General features: G+C 37.4%; 1 protein-coding gene across 3 annotated transcripts in view; it reads right to left on the bottom strand.

Annotated features, from left to right (window-relative positions):
- Window positions 1-18,345: 18,345 nt before the first annotated feature.
- Inpp1 (inositol polyphosphate-1-phosphatase) overlaps window positions 18,346-26,455 on the bottom strand; it is a 33,713-nt gene continuing 25,603 nt past the window's right edge. For 2 of the 3 annotated variants that reach the window (XM_026389037.2, XM_026389036.2), the window contains exons 4-6: window positions 23,933-24,133; window positions 21,778-21,952; window positions 18,346-19,777 (exon numbers count right to left, since the gene is read on the bottom strand). In XM_026389037.2, the coding sequence (XP_026244822.2) occupies window positions 19,219-19,777; window positions 21,778-21,952; window positions 23,933-24,133 (935 nt within the window). In that variant the 3' untranslated portion in view covers window positions 18,346-19,218. The remainder of the gene's footprint in view (window positions 19,778-21,777; window positions 21,953-23,932; window positions 24,134-26,455) is intronic. The other variant, XM_026389038.2, reaches the window with a different exon arrangement.

The following is a 26,455-nucleotide window of genomic DNA, read 5'->3' as shown; positions in this document are numbered from 1 at the left end:
ATGTTGGACTGTGTATTCCTTAATGGGACTCTGCATACAGGGAATGTAGGAATGTTCATCATTCTTATTAGTTAGCTAAAGGATGGTCCATTACAACAGCCCACATATAGTGGTTTAAATAAGATAAAAGAATATTTATCCCTCATATAAAATTGTAGGTTAATAGGTGGCTCCGTGTGTTGGGAACCAGGAATTATGGTCTCTTGATGCATCTTCAATATAAAGCTTCCATCTCCAAGACTAATGAGGCATCACCAAAATGCAACATCCAGCTCTCACCATTGTGTGCACGTTTTAGCCATTGAGCTATGTGGGAAAGGGAAGGCATGTTCCTTTCTCTTAAAAACATAAACAGAAATTGTACATATCACTTAAATATTACTGTTCAAATTTCAGTGCCGGAACTTGTTTATATGATCACATCTCTCTGCTATGACGACTGAGAAATGTAGTCTTTGAGTATTCATGTATAGAGATAAAACTTTTGCTGTGAAAGGAGAAGGGAACAGACACTAAGTGTGACTAACAGCCCTGACCCACCTCTGTTACTGCATCCCAGAGCCTGACTGCCCTTTCCTAGTGTCCTGGTTATCATTCACCTCACACAGAGCCTGACTCTTGGAATGTGCTTCTTTCAGCATAGAGAAAGGTGTGGAAGGACAGCACCAGCCTTTGACACTGATTATCACATGTGGGAGGAAATGGGAGGGGCATGGAGGGAGAGTTATAAATATTTGTTGACTAAATGGATCATAATAAATGGATAAATTCAATGGTGACAATTGTAATGAGGATGGTTCCTTTTAATTCCCACTATCTTCCCTTCTTTCCTTCTTCAGCATTGGCTTGCGGAGGAAATAGGACTTAGCTATGGGTCCAAAACATGACTTAAGATGTAAATAGTAACAAAGAAGGCTAATTTATTTCAATCTTTTATTATGACTTATTTTCACTTAGTTCTCTTGAGTTTTCTAGGCAGATAATCACATTAAATGATACATAATGATATTTGCTATCTCTTTTGATACTTGTATCTATTTTAAAATTTTTATATATTGCTAAAATAATGGTAAATATTTATAATGGCCAGCAGTTGTCCCTTGTGTTGTTACTTTCTTTGTTGACTGCCTTTGTTACTTTTCCATTGAGTATGAGCCTGACTGTTGTTTTGGCATAGATATTCTTCATTAGGTTAATAAAGTTTTCTACATATGATCTAATAAGGTTTTTTAAAATGAATAATAGATGTTTTAATATAATTTATTTCATGTATTTTCTAATATTTTTGTATATTTCCAATCCAGTTCCATATCATAATGTGCTTTTTATCTTCTAATTGTAGTCATCCTAATGATAATGAATCTACCATGTCAGGACAGAGAGTTAAGCACTGAAGACAAAAGGAAGTATAAAACCGGGTCCCTCCCTTATGAGAGGCTTATAAGTTACTAGCAAGGATATGGCTATAAATAAATCAATTATAATTAGTATAATAACAGAAGGTGGCATATTTTATGAGTGATACGCAGATTAATGTTACAAAAATAACATTTTTTTTCATGTTCTTCCCCTTCTAAGAGAAATCTATTAGATCATTATGGCCTAAAGTATAAAGTCCAAAATCTTTAATCATCTTCAACCAAACACTAACTTTGCCAGTTTTATCTTCTTGGCATTTCTCTAATGTGTTTGATCTCACCCATCCTACATATCCTTACACACATCCCATGGAACTCAGGTCTTAATGCGACAGTCTCCATAACAGCTTTCGTATCCCCAGTCTCACATTTATCCAACACAAAAACATCAACAGTCTTGTATCTTTAATTTTTAAAACTTTTAATGAGAGTATAATAACCATTCAGAAAAGTGCACACATCAAAAGAGCACAGTTCAATGAGTTAATCATTGTGTAATCATTGTGTAATCATTCCAATAGCAAGAAATTAGTCATTACCAATATCTCATAAAGATCCCTGTACTCCCTTCAAATTACTGCCTTCTCCTGCCCCAAATTACATCATTTTGATTTCTAAGCTCACAGGTTAGTTTTGCCTAAATTTGAACTGTATAATAAATAAAATCAAACAGTATGTAATACTTTGTGTTTGCTTTCTTCAGTTCAAAATTACATTGCTATGTGTAGTTATTCCATTTCCAATATACAGATTGCACATTATTTGTCTTTCATTTTTCTGCTGAGGAACACTTGGATTATTCCCATCCTTGAAAATTACAAATAATGCTGCCATAAACATCCTTGTTCTGATCTTTTAGTACTCATGTATGAATTTCTATCATATGTACCAGAAATGTAATTGCTAAATCATAGGGTATGCAGATTTTCACCATTATTAGTTAATACCAAGAAATTTCCAAGGTGTTTGCAAAAAATTATACTCCAATTGGCAGTATGTCTCTTTAATCTCACTAAGTCTGTAACAGCTCCTTAGTTTTGCCCTGTCTTCTATGACCTTGACATCGGATAAAGGATATTGGTCAGGTGGCTTGTAGAAGGAGCCTCAATTTAGGTTAATTGATGCTTTCTCATGGCTAGACTCAGGCATGCATTTCTTGGAGAAACATAACATAGGTGCTGTGTCCTCAGATCACACATTAGGGGCACACTTGTCATATGTCCTAGTATTTGCAATATGAATCGTAAGTCCCCTGATTGGGGTTCTATGTACTGGATTTCTCCACTGTAAAGTCACTGCTCTAGTTTGAATTTTGTATCCCTTTCAAATTTCATGTTGACACTTAATCTCCTGCAACAGTATTAAGAGGTGAAGTGTTTAGGAGGTGAAGTCATCATAGCCTCACCCTCATTGATGGGCTTAAAAGAATGGGTTTGCCCCTTCCATCTCCTTTTCCTTCTCCATCCCTGCCACCATTGTGAGAATTCAGCTTTCGACCCCTCTAGAGTATCCAGCAAAAAGGCGTCATCTTTGAAAAAGAGAGATGCCATCACCAGACCTCAAGTTCACTTATTGGTATTCTGTCCCTATAGTTTACCTTTTCCAGAATGTCATATAGATGGAATTATATAAAATGCAGCCTTTTGGGTAGGACTTCTTCCACACAGAATTCTCTGTTTAAGATTCATTGATATCATGGTATGAATTATTGTATATATTGTATGAATCAATGGTTTGGTCCTTTTTATTGCTGAATTGTATAGATAAAGCACAGTTTTTATCCACTTATTGACTGAAGGACATCTGAGTTGCTTCTAGTTTTGGGCTACTATTAACAAAGCTTCTATAAACATTTGCACACAGGTTTTGTATAAACAAAAATTTTCCGTTCACTTGAGTAAAATACCTAAGAGCAGGATTACTGGAGCACATGGTAAGAAATTTGTTTAACTTTGGGTCGGGATGTAGCTTAGTGGTAGAATACTTGTCTAGCATGTAAAAGGCCCTAGGTTCTAACCCCATCAACAGAATAAATGTTTAAAAAAATTCAACATCAATTCAACAATCTACTACAGAGTCTATTTAGTGTAACAAGGCAAATAAATAAATAAGTATACAGATGAAAAGGAAGAAGTAAAACTGTCTTTATTCTCAAATGACATTTATTTATGTGGAAAATCCTAAACAATCTAAAATAAAAGTTGCTAGACCTAACAGAACTAATAGGTGAAAGTGTCAAGTTTGAAGAGTACAAAAATAAATTTAAAAATCAGTTGTATTTCTCTGTATTGGCAAAGAAAAACCAAAAACTTAAATTCATAAAACATTACCATTTACACAGCATCAAAATGTAAGATAATTGCATTTTTGAACTATACATTAAAAACTACAAAAGATGGCTTATATAAATAAATAAAAATCTAAATAAATGAAAGTGAGATTAGAAGTCTATATATAATGTTACTAGATTAGAAGTCTAAATATTGTTAAAATGTCAGTTTTTTTCTAACCTACAGGTTAAACACAATTACAGGCAAAGTTCTAACAAGCTCTTTTGTAGGATTTGACAAACCAATTTTAAATAATTTAAAGGGTCTCAAATATTTGAAACAACTATGAAAAAGATCAAAATTGGAGGACTTACATTACTTGATTTCAAAACTTATAAATCTAGAATAATCAAGATACTGTAGTATTGATGTAAAGATTGTCATAGAGATCAGTGGAACAAAATGTGAGTTCAAAAATAGGCTCATACACATAGCTAGTCAATTTTTTTTAAAAAGCAGTTTTATTTTATGAAAACTTCTTATAATATTATGGCTTAGATATGAGATGTCCTCCAAAAGCTTATGTGTGATACAACACAAGAACATTCAGAGGTGAAATGACTAGATGATGAGAGGTGTAACCTAATCAGTGGATTAATCCACAATATGAGTTAACTAGACAGTAAGTATAGGCTAGTCAATTTCAATGAAGTGACTTTCTTAGTCTGTTTTCTGTTGCTGTAACAAAATATCTGAGGCTGGATACTTTATGTGAAAGAGATTATTTCACTCACAGTTTTGAAGGCTATAAGTCTATGACAGATGGCATCACAATTGTGGGAGCATATGGACGAGATCACACAGCAAAACAGGAAGCTAGAGATGGGACAGGGGCCAGTCTTGGTGCTTGATAACAATCTTCTCTCACAGGAACTAACTGGGTTCCCACAAGAACTTCCAAGGGCAATACCCTCCCTGACTTTATTACCTTTCACTAGGCCCAACCTCTTAAAGGTTCTGCTACCTCCCAACACTGCCACACTGAGGAAGAAGCTTCCAACACAGCAGCACACTTGAACCATGTCCAAACCATAGCAGCTACTAAGGCAATTCAATAGAAGGATCATCTTTCCAACATAGATGCATTGAATATCTATATTTTAAAAGTGAATCTCAGGATCTGGGCATGGAAGCACACTCCTGTAAGCCCAAAGGCTCCAGAGGCAGAGGCAGATGGATCCTTAGTTCAAAGCCAGCCTCAGTCACCGTGAGGCACCAAGCAACTCAGTGAGACCCTGTCACTAAATAAAATATGTAATAGGGTGGAGGATGTGGCTTACTGGTTGAATGCCCTTGAGTTCAACCCCCAAAACTCACCCCCAAAAGTGAATTTCAATCTTACCTCAAACTATATATAAAAGTTAACTCAAAAATTAATCAAAGGCCTAATTATAAAAGGTAAAACAATAAAAATTCTGGAAGAAATGGGAAATGTTTACCTTTAATTTGTCGAGATTTTTTTATGTAGGATAGAAAAATACAAATTATAAAAGAAAAGAATAAATTAACTGAACTTATTAAAAATTAAGAATTTTTGCTTTTCAAAATACAAGTTAACAAAAAAGAAAGGGCAAAAATCTGAGAAATTATTTTCAAACACATATCCAACAAATGACTTGGCATCTAGAATACGTAAGAACTCTCACAACTCAAGAGTGAACAACTTTTTTGTGTGAGTTCTGTTGAAAATTTGGCAGTTATATCAACATTCTTCTATATGTTCTATATTTTAAAATAGTATGATATGGCACATAGAGAATGTAAGAGGAACTCTAATTCTATCCACCTTCACCTAGCTTGATTGAAAATTGACTCTACTAAATTTAATATTGCTAAAGTAAAGTAGAAATAAAGTTTTCATCCTTAAATACCATGTCATCATTTTCATCATTGATAATGAATAAGTAATGAAATATCAATAATTGAGTAATTATTCAGTTAATATTTATTAGGCACTCAAAGTTCTGGTACAATCCTTATTGAAATGGAATGATTCAGAGCACAGAAAGAACAAGCTTGGGTATTAAGAAGACTGCAACCTCAGCAGAGAAATATATTTAAATCATATTTCAGAAGTTTGTTACTTGAGGAAAAGAACATGTTTATATCCAAACAATCCAGGACTTTTAAAATAGTCTTCTATAATACCACATGCAATAATTCTTTGAAGATAATTAGATATAGGAGACTAGCTCCAGTGTCTTAATATTTATGTCAAAAATTTGGGTATATTCCATTCACTCATTCATTTAACCAATATAGTATTTGTCAAGTGGCTATTTAGTAAATCACACCGTTCTTAGTGCTGGGAAGCCATATATAAAACAGATAAGGTCTACCCTCACCTAGCTTACATTCTAGAAGGTATATAACTTTAGCCCAAATATTACTTTTTTCTTAATGAAAGGTATCAACATTTATGACATTGTTTTCCTTAGCTATAATAATAATACTGGAAAGAAACAACCATAATATAGAAAATGAATGTAATTTTGTAATCTTATCCCTTGGTATAATTACCTTGAATAGTTCAGTATATATACTTAGACTTTTAAAAATACTTTTAAAAATTTACAAACTGGACCACACTTCCATAAATTGCTTTTTTTCCTCTTAGTAGTACAGTCTACCATAATTATCTTTTGCATCTAGATCTAACTCTTTCTTTATATTGTATAACATACAGACTAAAATTTATTTCAGCCATATTCTATTGATAACTCATTGGAGTTATTTCTGGTTTTTCCTTTATGATTAGTGCTTTCAGTGTCTTGTTTAAGGAATATTTTGGTCTGGGGATGTGGCTCAAGTGGTAGCGCACTCGCCTGGCATGTGCGAGGCACTGGGTTCGATCTTCAACACCACATAAAGATAAAATAAAGATATTGTGTCCACCTAAAACTAAAAAATAAATATTAAAAAAAGAAATCTTTTCCTAGTCCATGATATTTTCAAATTTACCTGTGGGGGGGAGAGAGAGAGAGAGAGAGAGAGAGAGAAAGAGAGAAATTCCAGGTTTTAGCTGTCCCACTGGGCTGGGGAGGCAGAAATTGTGCTTTAGAGATTTGGGACAGCTAAAATGAGGGTTTAAAATCTCAGAATAAAAGAGAAATGCAGAGTGGTGAACTTGGCACTTTGCATACAATTTCTCTTCAAAACTTTTCTGTTTCAGAAGCTGAATGTGCTCACAGTGAAAGGCTGAGAAACCTAGCATAAAGCAACGAGTTGCTAAGAGGCTTAGATCTAAGGACTGATTTTGACAATCTCACCGGTTTTCTTTTTTTCTTCATTTGCAGTTTTGCAGTGGGGGAGGCAGGAAGAAGGGTTTGTGTGCCAAACTAAAGCCTGGTTGCAAGTCACCAGAAGGTTTTTAGGGAAAGAGGACCTGAAAATCAATACACAATGCTAGCATCAGAAGGGCTTCCTGTGACTGTCCTGCAATGAAGAGACTGCTCAGGGATTGTGTCTCACCCACAGTCACAGATCATCCCCATCAACAGAGCCAAGACCACTGGGCTTCCTTAGACTGCCACCAGTGCCCCAAAGCCCTATTGGCCATGTGTGTCCAAGCAGACAAGAAGAGGTTTAGTCAAAAGTGATGACTTAGATGTTGGAAAAAAAAAAAAAAAGGCTGTTGGAAGACAAGAAATAGGGAAGAGCAGGGGAAAAGAGACAAGGATGAGAAAGGGGCCCCAGAGTTTCCTTCAAGAAAGGAGACAAAAGAGGAGATCTTCCAGATTGCTTGAAGAAGTCTAATGGGGTTGGGGGGCAGGTAGAAAAATGTGCTTTCGGATCTGTTAAGAACATGGACTGGCAACACAAAGAGGGAGAAATGGCCAGCAGACCATTGGAATGTGAGTTTGAGATTAGGGCTTTTCCCTATTCAAATCATGCCTCCCTTAATTCCTTCCTTTTGTAAATTAAAGAATTAGATATACACTGTAGCTGAAGCTATAGAGATAGATGGGATCTTTAGGCAGAAAATGCATAAAGAAAATAATTTTTATGCCAGGTAAAGTGGTGCATGCCTACAGTCCCAGCGGCTCAGGAGACTGAGGCAGGAGGATCTCGAGCTCAAAGCCACCCTCAGCAAAAGTGAGGCACTAAGCAACTCAGTGAGACGCTATCTCTAAATAAAATACAAAATAGGGCTGGGGATGTGGCTCAGTGATAGAGTGCCCCTGAGTTCAATCCCCTTATCTATCCCCCCCACACACAAAAAAAAATAGAAAATAATTTTTACAAAGTATGGCACTTTCGAATTTCACAGCTGAAAAAGAAAGCCCAATATAGGTACTCAGATCCACCATGAAAACTAGATGTCATGGCTGGAATCTCAGAAGAAGGATCATCTGGATTTTGCTTGATTCTGTAGAATGTCTGTAAGGATTGATGGTAATTAGAATGTAGTTCATTCTATAGCTGGGCATTTCAAATCCCTCAACAGCTTCTTGTACTTGCTTCTCCGTAATTTTTGCTCAGTTGATTCTATAAGCTTTTGATACTGTAAACTTTATCTATTTTCTACAATAAAATGGTGTGGGAAGCCACCCATTAATTACTTGAGGGTCTTCTCTAGGTATGGCTTCCAGGGAGATTTTATTTTTAACCTTGGGAACTATCCATGGCTCTCCCAGGCAATAGATTGCCCAAGGCACATGACCTTTATCTCTGCTCTACTAGGAAGATCTCTCGTAACAGCTCAGAAGATGGGTGTAATAACCCTTTGGAAACTGGGCAGCCCACCTATAACATTTTTTTAGTGAAGAACATTCTATGGAAGACCTTTGATGTTCCCTGATTATTTATATAAATAAAGCAAGTGTGGCTCCATTTTGCTTTTTAGTTAGAAGCTTGATCTGTATTATCGGCTAGCCTGTCCCACCCCCGCTTTCTGAAAATACTTTCTGTGTCCTGTGGTTTTTTCCTTGTTCTATTTTTCTTAGCTTTTATTTTGCAGCCAGCCCATTCCACTGAGGTGAACCCCATTTCCATCACCTACGAGGGACACGGGTAAGAAAATGGTACAATTTAAGAAACACATTAGGCTTCCTTAATAACTCAATCAACCACTGACTAATTTCATCAGTATACAATTAGTTCTAAAGTAGAGCAGAGGCCTCATCTTTTGACTAGGTCAATTAGTACACCTTTTTTGGAGGACCCTTTGACAGTTAAGCACCCAAGTTTTGAAATATGCTTTTTTAATTTAGTAGTTCTACTTCTAAGAATTTATCTTAATGATATAATTAGAGAAGAGCTCAAATGTGCACATTCATCTAATATATTCATTGATTCATTTATTATACTTTAAATTAATGATGAATAACTAAATATAGTAAATAGATAAATTTTAAGTGTATACATCATTTTTTACAAAACAAACACTCTCACATATCTGCCATCAAGGAATAGAACACTATTGGAACCCCCTGAACTTTCCCAGTCATTATTTCCTCCAAGGTAACTGCTACTCTGACTTTGCGGTAGCAAAGGAGTTTTAGGGAAACTGTGAAAAAAATCATTGTTCAATTGGGACCAACACTAGGAGGAAGAAAAGGGAAAGGAGAGAAGTAAAATTAAGGCAAGGTGTAAACTGGACTAAATAGAATCATAACAAATTCTTCCACAGGTCTACAGGGAGCTCTGAAGCTGGGGTGGTCCTTCACAGTTCTGCCAAACTCTGATGAGGGCCTTTATTCTCAGCCCCAGGGCTAGGAATGTAATCTTGAACTTGGAAGCTCTCTTCAACTAAGGTACTTCCCAGGAAGGCCTTCATTCCTTCAGGAGGATTTTGATAGTATGTTTCATTAGTTCTGCTTTGTATGTACTCTTGTGTGTGTCAATTCCATGTATGTGAGATGAATCTATATTTTTTCATTCCTTTTTAGCCTATCATAATACACTTATTCATTCTACTGCAGTTAAGCCCTTAATTAGTTTTCAAGTGCTGGCTGGTCTGAATAGCAGTGCTATGGACATTCTTGAACACGTCTTTTGATATATATTTACATGCATTTCCACTAAGTATATACAGAGAAAGGAATCATAGAATAAGTATATAGTCAGCTTTATTAAATCATGCCAAGCATTTTTCTAAAGTAGTTGTGCAAATTTATACTCCCATTAGCAAACAGAAGAGAATTTTAGTTGTTCCAAATTCTCACCAATATTTGATATCAATTGTTAAATTTTAGTCATTCCGGTGGGTGTAGTAGCATCTCTATATAGTATAGGTGCATTATTTCTTATATCTTTTGATATGCTTATTAGCCATTGGAATACTCTCTTTACAAAAGTAAAGAGTCTAGCAGTCATTTCTTAAAAACTGGGTTTTCTGTCTTGTTCTTGTTGATTTGGAGGTTTTTATTTCTTGTGGATACAAGTCCCTTATTATATATTTATCATTAAATATCTCTCCCATTCTATGGCTCAACTTTTTATTCTCTTATGAATAGAATAAAAATAACCCTAGAGAAATTATAGTATTAACAGCAGTCGTGTCTGGAGTGGAATTTTCCTTCTTCTTCATATTCTCCAGTTCTTTCAGGCACATGTGATGATCAATTAAAACATAATGAAAAGAATGAGGTGTTTAGGAAGGTGCCTATTAAAAAAAAAAAAAAAAAGTAACCCTTGGGAAGAGGATAAGAGAAGAGTTTGGCCCCAACATGCCTGTAATGTCACATATGCCTGTGCAAATCTGCTGGAGACACCTGGTGGACAGTGTTGAGTTGACACCAAATGTGGGAAGTGCTGAATGTGCCACTTTCTTGCCAGGTGACTACTAACACACACCCTGGTTTAGTTACACCTCTGTCATCTCAGTTTACAAACAAATAAAAAGAACCTTCAGTTGGTATGAACCTAGATCCTCAGTGGGTGGGTTTGGGCCTGACTAGCAAATATGACAAAAATTTGGATGGAACAAAAGACAGTAAGATTAGAAGTAGAAATGGAACTAATTCAGGACTGGCTACATAATTTGTGGAGCTCAGTGCATAGTGAAAATGTGGGACCCTTTGTTTTAAAAGCAGGAGGAAAGTTGCCATTAAAGGTTCCAAAGTAAAAAGTTTTTCCCATTTTTAAAAAATTTTTCTGTTTTTGTTTTTGTGCTTTTACTACTTAATGTCATTCTGGGCACAGAGAAATTAAACATTTAAATTATTATCACTCATATTTATATTGTGTAATACAGATAAAGGAGTGTTTAACTTATATATAAAATCACCAAAAAAATATACAACTTTTTCCCCTCCCTTTAAATCTTTTCTTTGATTGTTTTTTTTTTTTTTTTTTTTTTTTGTGGTGCTGGAGATTGAACCCAGGGCTTTGCACATGTACTGGGCTGAGCCATACTCCAGTCCCACAATTCATTTTTCACAACTCATGCATGTATACATGTTTTGTTGTCAGAACAGTGGAAACACGCTGCAGAAAACTATCTCAACTGTTTTCACTTTACTCCTTCCTCATTTCCATCTGCTTTCTCCACACTGGGTTCACTGGCAAGCAAGGACCAACAAGGAAAGAAGCTCTAAGTAGTCCTAGCTGTCCCTTTCCTTCTGTGCTCCCCTTTCTAGCATATATGATTGTCCTTTATAGAAAAATAACACAAACAGGAAGGGATGTGATAGGGTTCCTTGGTTGTCCATGTTTCTTAGGATGCCATTGACTTCCTTTTTTTATTGTTTTAGTTATCCATGGACATTTATTTATTTATTTGTGCTGCTCAGAATCAAACCCAGTATCTCACACATGCTAGCAAAGCACTCTACACTGAGCCATAACCCCAGCCCCTGCCATTGACTTCTATTTGTTTCAAGCAAGTTCTGGTTCTTGAGACTCTTGGTGACTCCACTTAGTCATAAATAGAACTCACTTATAATGTACTTGCTGTGAGTTTCATTGACCCCCACACACCACAGGTCCTCAGGGTGCTGTGCACGGGGTGGGGGTGGGGGCCGCTCTGAGCCCAATGTGAATGGAATTGCAAGGAGAGGCTCTCCTCTTCTGTATGGTTATAATACAGAGATAATCAAAGTATAATTTCACTAATCACATAATTGCTCCATCAAAAGAAATCCTTTTTCTTTTTACATTGTTCAAAAGATGAGAAAAATAATGAGCAAAAATCTTACAGATAATACACATACTAGATAAGGTGCATTAACCACACTGTGAGTTCTGATTTGGTTTAGAATCCAATGACTAAAGTCTAGTTGCTCCCTTACGATGGAAGCAGGTCTCCCTGGATATAAAGTCAAGTTGAAGTTTGAGGACACCTTTGCATGAAAGTTTCTCAGGAGACAGGATTTAGCTAACACAGCAGAGATCCCTGACAACATGCAAGAGCCCTGGATGCTTATGCTCAGTGCCATGTTAGTCGGCCTCAGAAAATAGCTTTATAGCTGTCAGAGTAACCCTGCCACAGTCTGCTCTCAATTTGACAGAATCTTGGGTTTATGTGTGTGTTGAAGTCTAGTTGCTGAGGCCAATCACTCACATATGTGATCTGATAGATACAACGTAACATTCTGGTGAAGGAGGATTATGCTCTGTGTTCTCATCACAGCAAAACATGTGTCACTCATGCCACACTTGAAATCATTTCAAAGCTTCCTAACACCTCCATTCATTGTACCTTTGACTTAACTTAAAAAACACAGGTTTGAAGATAACATTTTTGAGAATTTCAACATGGCCATAGCAGAACATTAGACCAAGCTTGGTGGTCTTCTAAAACTGCCCAGGTCACAAACCCATGAAACCAGGTCAGGGATGGTCTGCTTTGTTTTCTTTTTTCCTTTACTAGGTACAGGGAGAAAAGTCACGATCATGGCCATGTTAGGAACACTGAAATACAGCCTAGAAAAGGAAAAGTTTGTTTAGAATTACAGGTATTTTATTGGAACCAGAATTTTGACTAGCTTGAGTATCAGATAGAAATAATAAGCAAATAAAACCTTTAAAGAAAGGTGTCAGGGATCGAAATAGCTACTTCATTGGACCATTTTCACAGATCTATTTGCATGCATACCAGGCTTCAAGTTCCTGGCTAATCTTAAGGGACATTTGCAGTCGATGAGCATGTTTTCATGATTTTCACCCTCACTACCAAGCCAGACACAAGTAGAGCTGTCAGCTATAGATGGGAAAGGTTACAATTTACTGTTTCTACTCCACCTCCCTGCTTTTTTTAAAAAAAATTATTTTTCATATATTTTTTTAAATTTTTAAACAGTACTTAGAGGAAAAAAATGCAAACAAAGCTTGGGACAAAGAAGAGAATTGTTAGAAACTTTTGCTTCTTGTTTCTTCTTTTGGGAAAACAGCAAATACATGCAGATGAATTTTGTCTTTTCTGCCATTTTTGGTAAGGAAGCGTTGTTTGAGGCTGGTTACAGTGACACCCTCTAGGCTGCAGATGCAGAAGGGGTGACAGCCAGCTGCTGTGCACTGGACTGAGTGAACAGACTCCTAAAGTGGAATGGCTGAAAAAGGTATGCAAAGCACACATTTGACGCTAGTTTGTCTGCCTTCTGAGCAGTTGACAGACAGAGGCAGGGGTGTGGCTTGATAAGAGGAGGCAACAGGCCCAGAGTTGAGTTGCCAGGGCCAAGAATCTCAGAAATTCCTCACAGGTCTCAGGAGAGGAGTAACTGTACTGGCATTTGCCTTCTATTTCCATGATGTTTGTTGCCGGGAAGCCCTTTGTCATCTTGAAGGATGTATGTGTTTACGGCACTTTAATTCTTTGGAGGATGAAATAGATAAGTGCATCATAAGTAGATAAGTGAGTGTGGCTATCTATGGGTTGGAATAACCCTACTGGAAGGCTTTGAGTCCTCAGTCATAGGACCAGGGGGTGTATGATCAGAGGTCAGGCTGAGCCCAGACAGCTCTGGTGCCCTGACTGATAGAGCCTGCTAGTTGTCCTCTTATACCTGTTTCCCATCTTCTAGAGATAAGACTTCTGGCTTTTGGCTGGGTAAAATGGCTCCCAGAAAAGAGACATTTTCCAATTTCCCTTAGAGCTATGAGTAGTCCATGTGACTATGTGGGATGAAAAATTACCTTCCTTACCCTTCTTTGTCTTTCCTTCTATTTGATGGGAGATATAGATGCACTTGGGTAGCTCAGAAAAAGGTTATAGTCTGGGGGTAGGGGGAGTAGTGGGATGAAAGAAACTTGAGGTCTTCAGGGTTGAACACAAACCTCTTCACTTCACTTTTGGAAGATAGAAATTTCTTCTCTCTTAAGCCATTGCTATTTTGGCATTTCTGCCACTCATTGTTAATCCTAATGTTCACTGCAATGGAGTATTACTGCAAACTTATTCTGGCAAGTTCCCTTCTCGACACGAGGGCTATCTTATGGAGTGTACACATAGGTTCAGTAGCCTGTGGGTTTTTTTTTTAATTTTTTTTAACACATTATAACACAGCAGAAAGCCCTTTACAGAATACTCATCCGTTGGCACTTCAAAATATCATACAGCAATATAGGTATAGCTCGGGGGTAGAGTGCTTGCCTAGCATGCACATGGCCCTGGTTGGCCCCAGCACTGCAGTAGTAACAATAATGATGTCTCATAGGAGGAGGCTCTAACAAAGGGGGTCAGAAGTCAGGGCAAAAGATTGGCCACATACAAGGTACATTAAAAGATAATGCTCTTCAGGTCCCATACTCTATGTAGGAACCAATGCTTAGGAAGAGTTGGGCTTTGGGGGGCTGGGATTATGGCTCAATGGTAGAGTGCTTGCCCAGTACACAAAAGGTACTGGGTTCAAACCTCAGCACCACATAAAAATGAAATAAAGATATTGTGTCTACCTATAACTAAAAAAAAATAAATATTCAAAAAAAAAAAAAAAAAGGAAGAGTTGGGCTGAATTAGAGGTGATGGTAAAGTGAATCAGGTAGCTGGTGCAAAGAATAACAAGTGAAAGGAAGGGGTAGACAATGTATTAAAAAGTGAATTGTTGGGCCTGGGGTTGTGGCTTAGTCGTAGAGCGCTTGCCTAGCATGTGGTGAGGCACTGGGTTCAATTCTCAGCACCACATATAAATAAATAAATAAATAAAACAAAGATCCATTGCCAACTAAAAAGTATTCTTTTAAAATGTGAATTGTTAAAAGTTAATTAAGTTAGAGCTTTTAAAAATGTAGGTAAACTATTGTCAGGTGAAAGAGATAGTATTATGTCACTTTGACTCTTATTTTGAATAATACAATGCAGTTGAATATCCAACAGCATTTGGAATATACTGCTCCATATGTTAGCTATTAATATTGTTATTATATTATAATAAAATAATTAAGCCTATTAATAATTTGTCTGATTATTGACTAAATAAGGTGTGTTCTTTCTATTTATTTCATGATGCTTTTGTTTCTGATAAATTTTAGGTTGACTACATTAAACATGAATAATAAAAACATACTAGCTACTTTAAGAAAGGCCCCAGTAGCACTTCCCTCCTCTGCACAAACTACTGCAACACAGATGAACCTTGAAGACGGTATGTGAAATAAACCATTCACAAAAAGGACAAATGTAGGATTCCACCTATGTGAGAGAAGTACCTAAAGTTGTCAAATTCATAGTGACAGAACGTAAAGAGGAAATGGGGAGTTTTATTATGGAGTTTGGGAAAACGAAAAAGTTCTGGAGTGAAGTAGAGTATTTGCTTAATATGCACAAAGCCAGATCTTGGGTTTGACTCCCAGAATTGGGGGTCGGGGAGGTGGAACAAAGTGAGCAAGGGGGAGAGTTTTTAGTCTGTTTGGGCTACTATAACAAAATACCATAAACTGGGTAGCTTATAAACAACAAAAATTAATTTCTCACATCTCTGGAGCCTGGAAAATTTCCAGATCAAGGCAGATTCGGTGGAGGATAAGCACCTGCTTTCTGGCTCATAGACTGCACCTTCTTCTTGTGTCCTGACATGGTGGAAAGGGTGAGAGGTTATCTGTCAGGCCTCTTTTATAAGGGCACTAACCCTGTTCATGACGGCATCAGTTTCATGATCTGAGCATTTTCCACAGGCCTCACCTTCTAATACCATCACCTTGGGAGTTAGGATTTCAACATATGAATTTGGCAATGGATACAAGCATTTAGACCATAGCAGAGTAAGAGCAGTTGACTTCTACTCTGTGGGTAAGTGAGAAGGGTGAATGGTGGGTGTTATGGGCTATGTAAAGAGAGCCGTTGTTACCTGAGAGAGTTGAAGACCCATTTGGTGGGTTTTGAACAGAACAGAGACATATCTGATACTTTTGAAAAAGATCACTCTGGTTTCTGCATGGAAAATAAGGTGCATGGTGGCAAGTTAGCAGTTTATCCAAGTGAGGCATAAAGAGGGACCTGGAGCAGGGTGAGGGGTAGGCAGAGTGGTGAGGAGTGGTAGAATTCTGGGTATATTTTGAAATTGGAACCAAGAGGGTTTCCTGAACAATTGTGAGTTTAAGAACAATACATGAAACAACATTTACTTGTATTCCCAGAGACTGAACATGATGTGCAGTTTAAGCTCCCATTTTACTACTGTTCATCAAAGTAACCTGGCAGATTAATCTCTACATCCATTCTCCTGTAAAACCCATGGATCATCACCAAGATACCTGACCTTGTGGCCAAGGGGTTCCTCTCTACAATACTGCCCCACCATCCCCCCACCACACTTCTTCCCAACAAATGAGTTCTCTCCGAACCAAGAGTTGCTGACTTCCAAAACTCTATATCCTAATTTTACTTTTTACAATTAAAGATGTTAATTAAATATAAAATAATGGAACATGAGTTTAAAAGCAAAGAACTGAAGGTTTGGGTAAGGGTTAACTAAGGTGGAACTTAACAAATTACCTTATGAGTCAACTGTAAAAATAGAGGGAAAAATTACAAAAATACAGAATGAATATGTCCTCAGATTGCTTTGCAAATATTTTTAAGTTCTTCTTGTAAACAAATTAAAATTAGAAATCCTGCTTACCTGGGTGTGGTTTATGCAAGAGAAACAATGACCTATCAGCAGACACAGGCTCAAGAAAGGGCTGTGGTTTTCCGTCAAAGATTGACAATGAACATATAGTTGTCCCTCAGTATCAGAAGGGGATTCATTCCAGAAACCCCTATGGATGCCCAAATTCACAGAAGCTCAAATCCCATATATAAAACGATGTAGTGTTTGCGAATAATCTATGCATAGCCTAGCATATACTTAATATTTCATATATTTAATATTTTCCTAAATTAAATATAAATACAAATTACTTATAATACCTAAATTCAATATAAGTGATATTTAAATAATTGTTATGCTGTATTGTGTAGGGAATGTTGGCAAGAATACCGGACATACTCAGTACAGATTAAAAATATTTTTTGAATATTGTCTAGAGAACTATGACAAGATTACTGGACATATTCAGTACATAATTTTTTCAAATATTTTCCATCTAAGATTGAGTGAATCTTAGACACAGAAGCCACAAATATGGAAGGCTGATTGCATATAGTAGGTTCTTACAGAATATATTGATTTCCTTTTCTGGTATTGATTCCCTTTTCTCTTCAGCTCTTTTTCCCTTCCAATTCATTGAGGAACTGTCTGGATCTCACTGAAGATGGCTATTCTGCTGTGTGTTCCTGATTATTTACATGCTCTGTCAGTGATGTTGGAGTCAGCATATGCTGACACGTCACCATTTTCTGTTTCCATGCCGATTGCATTTGGGAGTGAGGGTTTTTATTTCTATTGAGTTTTGTGAAGAATCAACTGACTTTGACTTCAAATTAACCTAGACTGTCAGTGACAAGATAAAACTTGACAGCCCACAACCATAGGGCACAATGTCAACTTCTAAAAACCAATCATTAAATAATTTAATCTTTTATATGAAAAAAAGGTGTTTTACTAAGGAAATGTAATTTCATTTATGTCAAAGGGATACCTGCACTCCCATGTTCACAATGTTTATGATATGGAATCAATTCCTGCACTGGACGGACAGATAAAGAAAATGTGGTGCTTATATACACAATGGAATACTATTTGGCCTTTAAAAAGAAGGAAATACTATCATTTGCAACAGCGGGGATGAACTTGAAAGATAGTATAAAGAAAAATAAGCCAGACACACACACACACACACACACACACACACACACACACACACATACACACACACACACAAGCCCAATAATCTCACTTATATATGGAATTAAAAAGGCAACTCATAGAAGCAGATAGTAGGATGGTGGTTACAGGGTTAAGAATAGTTGGGGTGGGTCATTGGTCAAAAGATAAAAAATTTCAAAGAGATAGTTAATAAAAATGAATTGTATATTTGAAAATTGCTAATGGAGGATATTTTAAGTGTTCTCAACATACACACAAAAATAATGACAATGCAAATATTAATAGTTTGATGTAGACATTTCAAGATGTACGCATATTCCAAAGCATTATTTTGTACAATATTAAACATATGCAACTATTAGTGTCAATTTTTTTTTTTTTTTTTAATTTAAGGACAGAAGAAAAAAAAAACCAACAACTTTGGAGGAACATCCTTTGGCCCCCAGAGGGCGCACAGTGAACAGCGCCAATTGATTGATTGATTCCCTTTGGTAGGCACTACAGGGTTGACAGGGCAGCTAACAAAGACAAAAACAAAAACCTAATAACCACGGTTCATGTTCACATCAGAGAATAATCAATATGGGAACTGGTACACACAAAGCTACCTCTTGTGTAGTAAATATACAAAAGTCGTAGAAATCTCTACTCCATTCCGTATGCAGAAATGTCTCTCTTGGGTCTCTGTGTATCTATGGTCCTTGCCCTTCTCTCTCAATGGCACTTCCTTCCTCTGCATCCTGCCACCTTGCATCTCTCCCACTCACTGTGAGGATTTCTATCTAATTCCTTTTCTCTAATTACCTCACTGTCTCTGAGCAGGTGGGAGGGGAGTCCACAGTGCTCCCAGACTTTCCTTCTCAAGAGAAACAATACTATTGAAAGTACATGGATTTTGCTACATTTTATGGAAATTTACAGTTCTGAATGTTCCACACAGGCAGATTTTTCCCTTCAGGACAGGAAACAGAACCCATGCAAACCCCTCCTGTATTCTCCCTAATATTTCAGTGACCGTTCTTCTATAACTTAGAGGTTTAGAGTAGTTCTGCGAATTGAATAGGATTTTTCCTCTTTCTTCAATATTTTATTGAATAAGTTTCAAGCAACATTAACACCATATTCACTGTAAGAATATCATACATCAATTTACTGCATGAATGTCATTAATTTACTGAAATGAACATTATGAACACATAATGGAAAAATATTCCTCAAAAGAGGAAGGTGAATGTTAGCCAACAATAGGACAAAACTATCTTCAAAAGATAGAAATAACAGTTGCAGTTTGGCTTATATGTACTTTGAGGCCAGAGACCTCTATGCCTGTGTCTCCAGAGGAGCTAGGTTTTGGACAAGGAGGCTCAGGAATGTCTCCAGCCGCTTCCTGGATCTGTAAGCAATGAGTCCTCCCTTGTTGGCCCAGCGATCCACCCCAGTGGCACCTTCATTTTCCAGGTGGTACAGCAGCTGGGGCAAATCCAGCCCAGAGTCTGGATGCCTTTCTAAGCATTCTTTCATGTCCACTATTCCCCCGCCCATGGCCCTCAGGATGGCATGAGCAGCACAAGAGTCCCACTTGAATGTGGTGTCTTCTGAAAAGATGTAAATGTCAACGAGGCCTTGGACAACACAGAGGCTCTTGTAACCAGCCCCTGCTGCCGGGAAGATCCTCTCTCCGCACACGCGGGCTAACGCGGCCTTGATGGTCTCCTTCTCACTAGTGCTGATGACTGCTGAAAAAGCCGAGGAGGACTCTGACTCAGGATTGGAGTTCTCAGTTCGCTTTTCACTGCCATTTCTTTTAGAGATGGCCCGCTCAAGTGAATGGATGTTGGTCCCCATGTAAGAAAGGCCCCAGTAGCACTGTCCTTTCCAACTATGGAAGAAAAAGTTCAGGTTGATAAAGGTGATTTGCACATTTGTTTTTCATGATTCATATTGCCTTTTATTGTTTTAAGAAAATGAAAACAAACAAAAACCCAGTTCATCCTAGCATCATGAGTTTTACCTCCCCTAAGCTTAGAAATAGATCTTAAGTAGCCAATTCATTTTTAAAAGTTACTCTTATGCATGCATCTGCCTGCTGTTGTTGTAGAATTAGGAATGTTTTCACTTTTATGGCTTTATCACATCCATCTAGGACAACACCAAATTATTTGTTTGAATTCCACCCTCCAGAAACTCTGCAAACTTTTATGGCCACTTTTGGCATTTAAAGTTCAGTAGGGGAAAAGATGAACAGGTAAATCAATCTTCAAATCTCTTACAATCTTTATAACAAGCTTTTGGTCTTTTGGTTACTCCTTTTTATTTTTTGATTTATCAGCTCCACGTTGGCTTCTAACACCAGAAAGATGGGGTTCAAAATGTTACTATTTGGGTCAACAACAACAAGGACAGTACCTTCCATTCATTCGTTCTTAACATATATTCTATGTTGAAAAATTCACTGTTTACAGACTAGGAAATAGAGGCTTGGGAAAATAAATAACTTGCTGTGGCCCACCCAGATTGTAAGTGGTACAATCTGCTTTCAAACCCAGGTGGTCTCACTCCAGAATCTGCAACACAAAGTACTTTGTTGACTACCTCCATTTCTAGGCCATGAGTATGTCTCATTCTGCCCCAATTCTTTTTAATTTCCTAATGACCTTTTAAAGATGACACAAACATACTTTGGGTTTGGAAGAAAGTGAAGGGAAAGTCAAAATATCAAAATTCCAGAGTTGTAAAGAGCAAACTATTCTTATCTGAAGTGACTCAAAATTCAATAAAAATAGGTAGTCCTATATAAACAAAAAATATGATCTATTTCAATTAAAAAAGAAGAAAAAATTTTTAAAAAGCCTTAAACTGCTTGTATTTGAACTCTGCCTGCCCTGGAGTCAACCCAAAGCACAGGCCATGAGTCAGAGGCAACTCATGTGCTGGCCACCCTCTATGCTCTGCTGGGGAGTCAATGGAAACGGCAGAGAGAGAAGAGGCAGAAAGAGAAATGATGCTGACAGAATTTATAAGGAGAGATGCCCCAGAGGTAGGTTCTAAGCCTGGCCATAACTGTCAATATTTTTATTGGACTTTTTTCACGTTTTGTTTTAAATTTCTTCTAAAATTATACAAAAGTTCAACTGGCTATATAGTTACAACAGATGACATATATCTTGGTCCAAAAGTATTAGAAGACAATTTTAGCATCATTCTAATTTATTTACTTTGTGGTACTGGGGATTGAATCCAGGACTTTACACAGGCTAGGTAAGTGCTATACTACTGATTTATATCCTTGGTCCTTTAAAAATTTTTTATTTTGTGGCAGTGTCTTGCTAAGTTCAAACTTGTGACCCTCCTGTCTCAGCCCCCCTAGTAACTAAGGTGACAGGTGCATGCCACTGTGCCTAGCTAGCAGCACCATTCTATTAATCTGGTTCTGAGTACATTCTAGAAATGGAGAACAGGGTTGCAATATCCCAGATGTAGACCTATGATATTTCTAAGATAATATTTCTTTTAAAATTTCTACCTTGTACTTGGATCAAATAAAATCATGCCAAATGCAGGACTAAAAGTAGAAAGAACTGTCTTTGTTTTAATTTTTTTTTTAGTTGTAGATAAAGACAGACAACATACCTTTGTTTTATTTGTTTATGTGGAGCTAAGGATTGAACCTGGGGCCTCACACGTGCTAGGTAAGTGCTCTGCCACTCAGCTACAGCCCCAGCCCAAATAGAAAGAACTTTTAATTCAAACTTGCATATTTTTAGTGGAAATACCAAAATGTATCATGGGAATATTGTGTAAGGATAATCCCGACTGTAAGCAAAGCTGAGGGAATATATTCCAAAGACTGTACTAGACCAAAAATGTTCATCTTTTTACCTGAGAGTGTTTAGGTCTTGTGACACAAAAGGTTGATTGATGACTCCCATGAGAGGCACTCCTGTGTGAATGTCATAGACACCAATTAAAATAGTGACACACTGAAGTCCAGAAGGGAATATTCCTTGGTTGGATTGAATGTCAGCAGAACCTTTAATATACTGATAAGTTGAATCTGGAAAATTAAGTAAGTGTGTTAAGGTTCACATAAAGATTATTTAGAAGATAATGCTGAATACATCTATAAATTTTGCTCTATATAATTTCTCTTTTCTTCTAATTGGCTGTAGCAGGTTTTAACTTTTGGATGTCACCTGTATCAAATTGTTACTTGGCCTCCTACATTTCATTCTTAAGCTGCTTATGTTTCATTCTCCTGGCTAGTGAGAATGAAGGAGAGCACCTGTCTATAATTCCTGCAGCATCTAGTATAGCACTTTGCAAATATTTGTCACCGGTGGAAAGCATTTAAAAGTTAACAACTCAGAATAATGGTGAGGTTATTTTAGAATTGTTATGAATCAGAGGACTAGTACAATGAGAGATGGAAAAGTCTTCTTCCAGCAATATGCCAGAGACAGAATTATCTATTATTGTTAATATTATTTGGTTCCTCAAGTTCCAAGGAGGAAAGACAATGATGGTGGCATAAAAAGGAAGAAATTAATGATGTTCCTGTGAAAAAGAAGTGGAAGAGCTGTTTCCTCTTCGGAAATATGAGAGCTGCCTGCCAGCATCTGGGGGGTTAGCACCCAGCTAAGGGTGAGACTGGCAGAAGATGCAGAGAGCTAGAGAATAGAATCAAGAACCAAGAAGTAACCAGGTGTGATGGTGCATGCCTGTAACCCCAGGGACTCGGGAGGCTGAGGCAGAAGGATCGCAAATTCATAGCCAGCCTCAGTAACTCAGCAAGCCCCTAAGCAACTTAGTGAGACCCCATCTCAAAATAAAAAAATAAAATAAAATAAAAAAAGGGCTGGGGATGTGGCTCAGTTAGGTGCCCCTGGGTTGAATTCCTGGTACCAAAACCATAACAAAACCAAGAAACAGGAGATCCTTGTCCTTCAGAAATCAAAATTGATGTAGTTTATCCTTAAGTAATCAAAGATTTTGGGAAAGACTTCATTTCCACATACAATCCATTGACTGAATGTTATGTAATTCTCTGATTAAACCACTATCTCTCTCTCTCATTTCTCTCTTTCCTCTCTCTTCTCCCTCTCTCCCTCCCCCCCCCCTTTCCTTGATGAGGTCACACAGTGTAGTCCAGGCTGGTCTAGAACTCCTTGGATCAAGTCATCCTCTTGCTTCAGTCTCCCCGATGGTTAGGACTAAGGCATGCACCACCAAGCCCAGACAATTAAATCCATTTTTATAACACTGGAAAGGGTGGAGGAGTTTGTCTGCTTAGCAAAATGTATTGGGTGGAATATCACAGGGAGGTGGGGAAAAAATGGGATGGGGGGCACAATACCTGGGGCTTGGTATTAGTGGCATCACTGAAGAGAAAGACCACATTTTTAAAACAATGAGCTATAGATCATCTTTCTACCACAATAAACTGACGGTTCATGAGACTCATTGACTGTTATGTTTGATCAATACTGTTTTTGATTGTTGATTTGTTTAACTAAATTAGTAATCAATGGTTAAGAATTGGAAACTTTTATTTAAGACCCTGGATTTTGCTTATTCTGCTCCCACTGAAAAATCTGAAGATCTGGCCTGTACTCACATACGGCCACAATCGGTTGGAGCTAAGCACTCTTTAAGTAGCATGTGTTCTCAATTGTTACAACTGCTATCACTTCATGTTCTCACTTATTTACCAGTCTGGCCCTTCTGTGGGCCTGTGTAGTACATACACACACCTGTTATAGACTTGTGTATAAAGGTACATATGTACATAGCTATATGTATATATACACATATCTATAACGTAACACATCATAATATACCTCAACTCTTCACGTAGCATTTTGAAACTTAAAAATTTTAAATCTTCTAGGAGAATTAAACTATACTTTCAATAATTTTTATTTTCCAAGCCAAAAGAAAAAAAGAAAGAAAGAAAGAAAGAAAGAAAGAAAGAAAGAGGATTATGCACAAGAACAAATACACAGGTAACAGAGCAAACGTACTCTCCTATACTTACCTATGGGATCCACCCAAATTCCCATAAGGTCCTGTGGAATGTTGATCACTATGGAATCCAGAGCTGCATCAGCAAAGGTGACATCCTGATGAACAACCTTGGCTAGTGCTTCAGATGCTGATTTGTTACCATTAAGGACTTTGCTAAGAAGCTGGGCTGTTTCTTCCTCTGTCGAACACAGCTTTATGATAATCTTTTCCCCTAGAAAGGACAAACTAAAACCATTATATCTTGAGAGTTTTGGTGGAGAAAGAACAGAGAGGTAGGGGGAAGAGAGAGAAGGAGGGAGGAGGCTGCAAAAGCTGTGCAACTGTATTAGGTAAGGTCAACATATCCATGCCCGTGGTTCCTAAGTCTGATGACCACCAGAATCATGTAGGGAGCTTCACAAAGTCATGATGCCCAGTGGCCTCATGTCCTTAATCTCAGGGTAGGATACAGGAATTGAAAGACTGGCTCCCCAGGAAAACATCCACATGGACACAATTTTGTGTCAATTTTAAGAGGGTTCACAGACCAGTTAAAAATCCTTTAATCCTTGATAATTAATCTTTTTTTGTCTTTTTTAAATTTAATTTTTTTACAAAGGCAATTTAATAGTACAAGAAGAGACCCCAATGGAGAAAACAAGAAACTCAAAACCCTATCTGATTTAAGGACCAGCAGATTCTGTTATTACCCAGGAGCTTGTCAGAAATTCAGAACCTCTCTGGGTGTGGAGGCTGAGACAGAAGGAGTACAAATTCAATGCTAGCCTCAGCAATTGAGCAAGATCCTGTCTCAAAATAAAAAAATAAAAAGGGCTGGGAGTGTAGCTCAGTGGTAGAGCACCCTTGGGTTCAATACTGAATACCATAAAAAAAAAAAAAGAAAGAAAGAAAGAAAAAAAAATAGAACCTGAGGCCTTCCACCAGACCAGCCCTACTGGATTTGAACAAGATACTCATTTGATGATATAATCAGTAAAGTTGGGGAAACACAGTATGAATGTATTTACAATGATGACTTTTTTTTTTATTTTTGGTGGTGGTGGTGATTGAACACAAGGACTCACACATGCTAGGTAAGCACTCTACCCCCACCTATACCCCCAGCCCATAATGATGACTTTGCATCAGCAAGAAACACTTAAATTTAAATTCCAATTCAATTAAACTATTAAAGTTGAGGAATAATAGTGCTAATAAGTGCCGCACACTGAACACTACCTTTGGGCTTACTAAAAGTTACAGGATCATTCAAATGAGTAAATTATACCATATCACTCCTTTGCTTAAAACAGGCTAGTGAATCCCCATCACACTTGGAGGGCAACCTGAATTCCTGCCAAGATTGCCTCCTGCCTGAAATCACACTATGCACCACAGTCTCTCCTCTTCCCTGCTCTACATTTCTTTGCCCTTTTAACAAACAGGAAAGTAGATGTGGAATGGTTTTGTGTTCCTATAATTCTGGATAAATCATGTATCGAAATAACTTTGTAAAGTAGTCAAATGTAGGATTTTTAATGAGGAATTCTTATGAGTTAATCATGGGAGTTATTTTTAACCTTCAGCTAGTTCTCTCTTCCTACTGAATGTCTATTATGGTTTAGATAGGCGGGGTCCCCTGAAAGCTCATGTGTGAGATAATGCAAGGATTTTCAGAGGTAAAAGGAACAGATTGTGAGAGATATAACCTATGTCACTGGATTAATCCACTGATAAAAATACACTGGGTGGTAATGGTGGGCAGATAGGGTGTGGCTGGAGGAAGTAGGTCACTGGGGGCCTTCTGCCATGATGTTTTGCCTCACCTGGGTCCCAGAGCTGTGGAGTCAGCTGTCTAGGGAGCAAGGCTTCTGAAACCATAAGCCAAAATAAACTTCCTACTCTGCCTTGTTCTTGCCATGTCTTTTGATCACAGCGACAAAAAACGCTGACTAAAACAGTATTATAGAACCAAGGACATTTTAATATATTGCTCATGTAGGAGACTTAAAAAGATTATCAGACACTAATCCAGAAACTCATGTTCTTCCTTTATAAATGTGTTTCTCAATATTTGACTATCTGTCCCATGATCAATGTTTAAGATTCACTATTTTAGTCTTTTAATATTAAACAAAAATCCCAAACAAACTAAAACTGAAAAATTTCTCTGAAAATAATCAGAGATTATGATATTTTCCCCTAAACTGCCATAGAACGTGGAAGTCACTGAAGGGGAATCTGCCCATAGGAAACTATGTAAATAAGACTAAAATCTTGGCATTGGCCTGCTCTGATATTTCCAGCAATTCTGGAGTCTGAAGCAGAAGGCTCACTTAAACCCAGGGGTTCCAGACCAGTCTGGACAACATATCAAGACAGGACTCTGAGATTCTGTCTCAAGCAAAATAAAAACAAACAAACAAACAAAAAAACAGGGTGGAACTATGTTACTTCGAATACCTTTACAGAGGTTCTCAGACCTTGGGAAATGATGGCTCAAGATCACCCAGGATTTCAGGGTCAAGGGCTCCCAGGTTGCCCTTGGGACTTA

This window comes from Urocitellus parryii, chromosome 1 (assembly GCF_045843805.1).
Source record: "Urocitellus parryii isolate mUroPar1 chromosome 1, mUroPar1.hap1, whole genome shotgun sequence".
NCBI lineage: Eukaryota > Metazoa > Chordata > Mammalia > Rodentia > Sciuridae > Urocitellus > Urocitellus parryii.
Note: the sequence above shows the minus strand (reverse complement) of the source record. Positions and strands in the feature narration are given on the sequence as shown.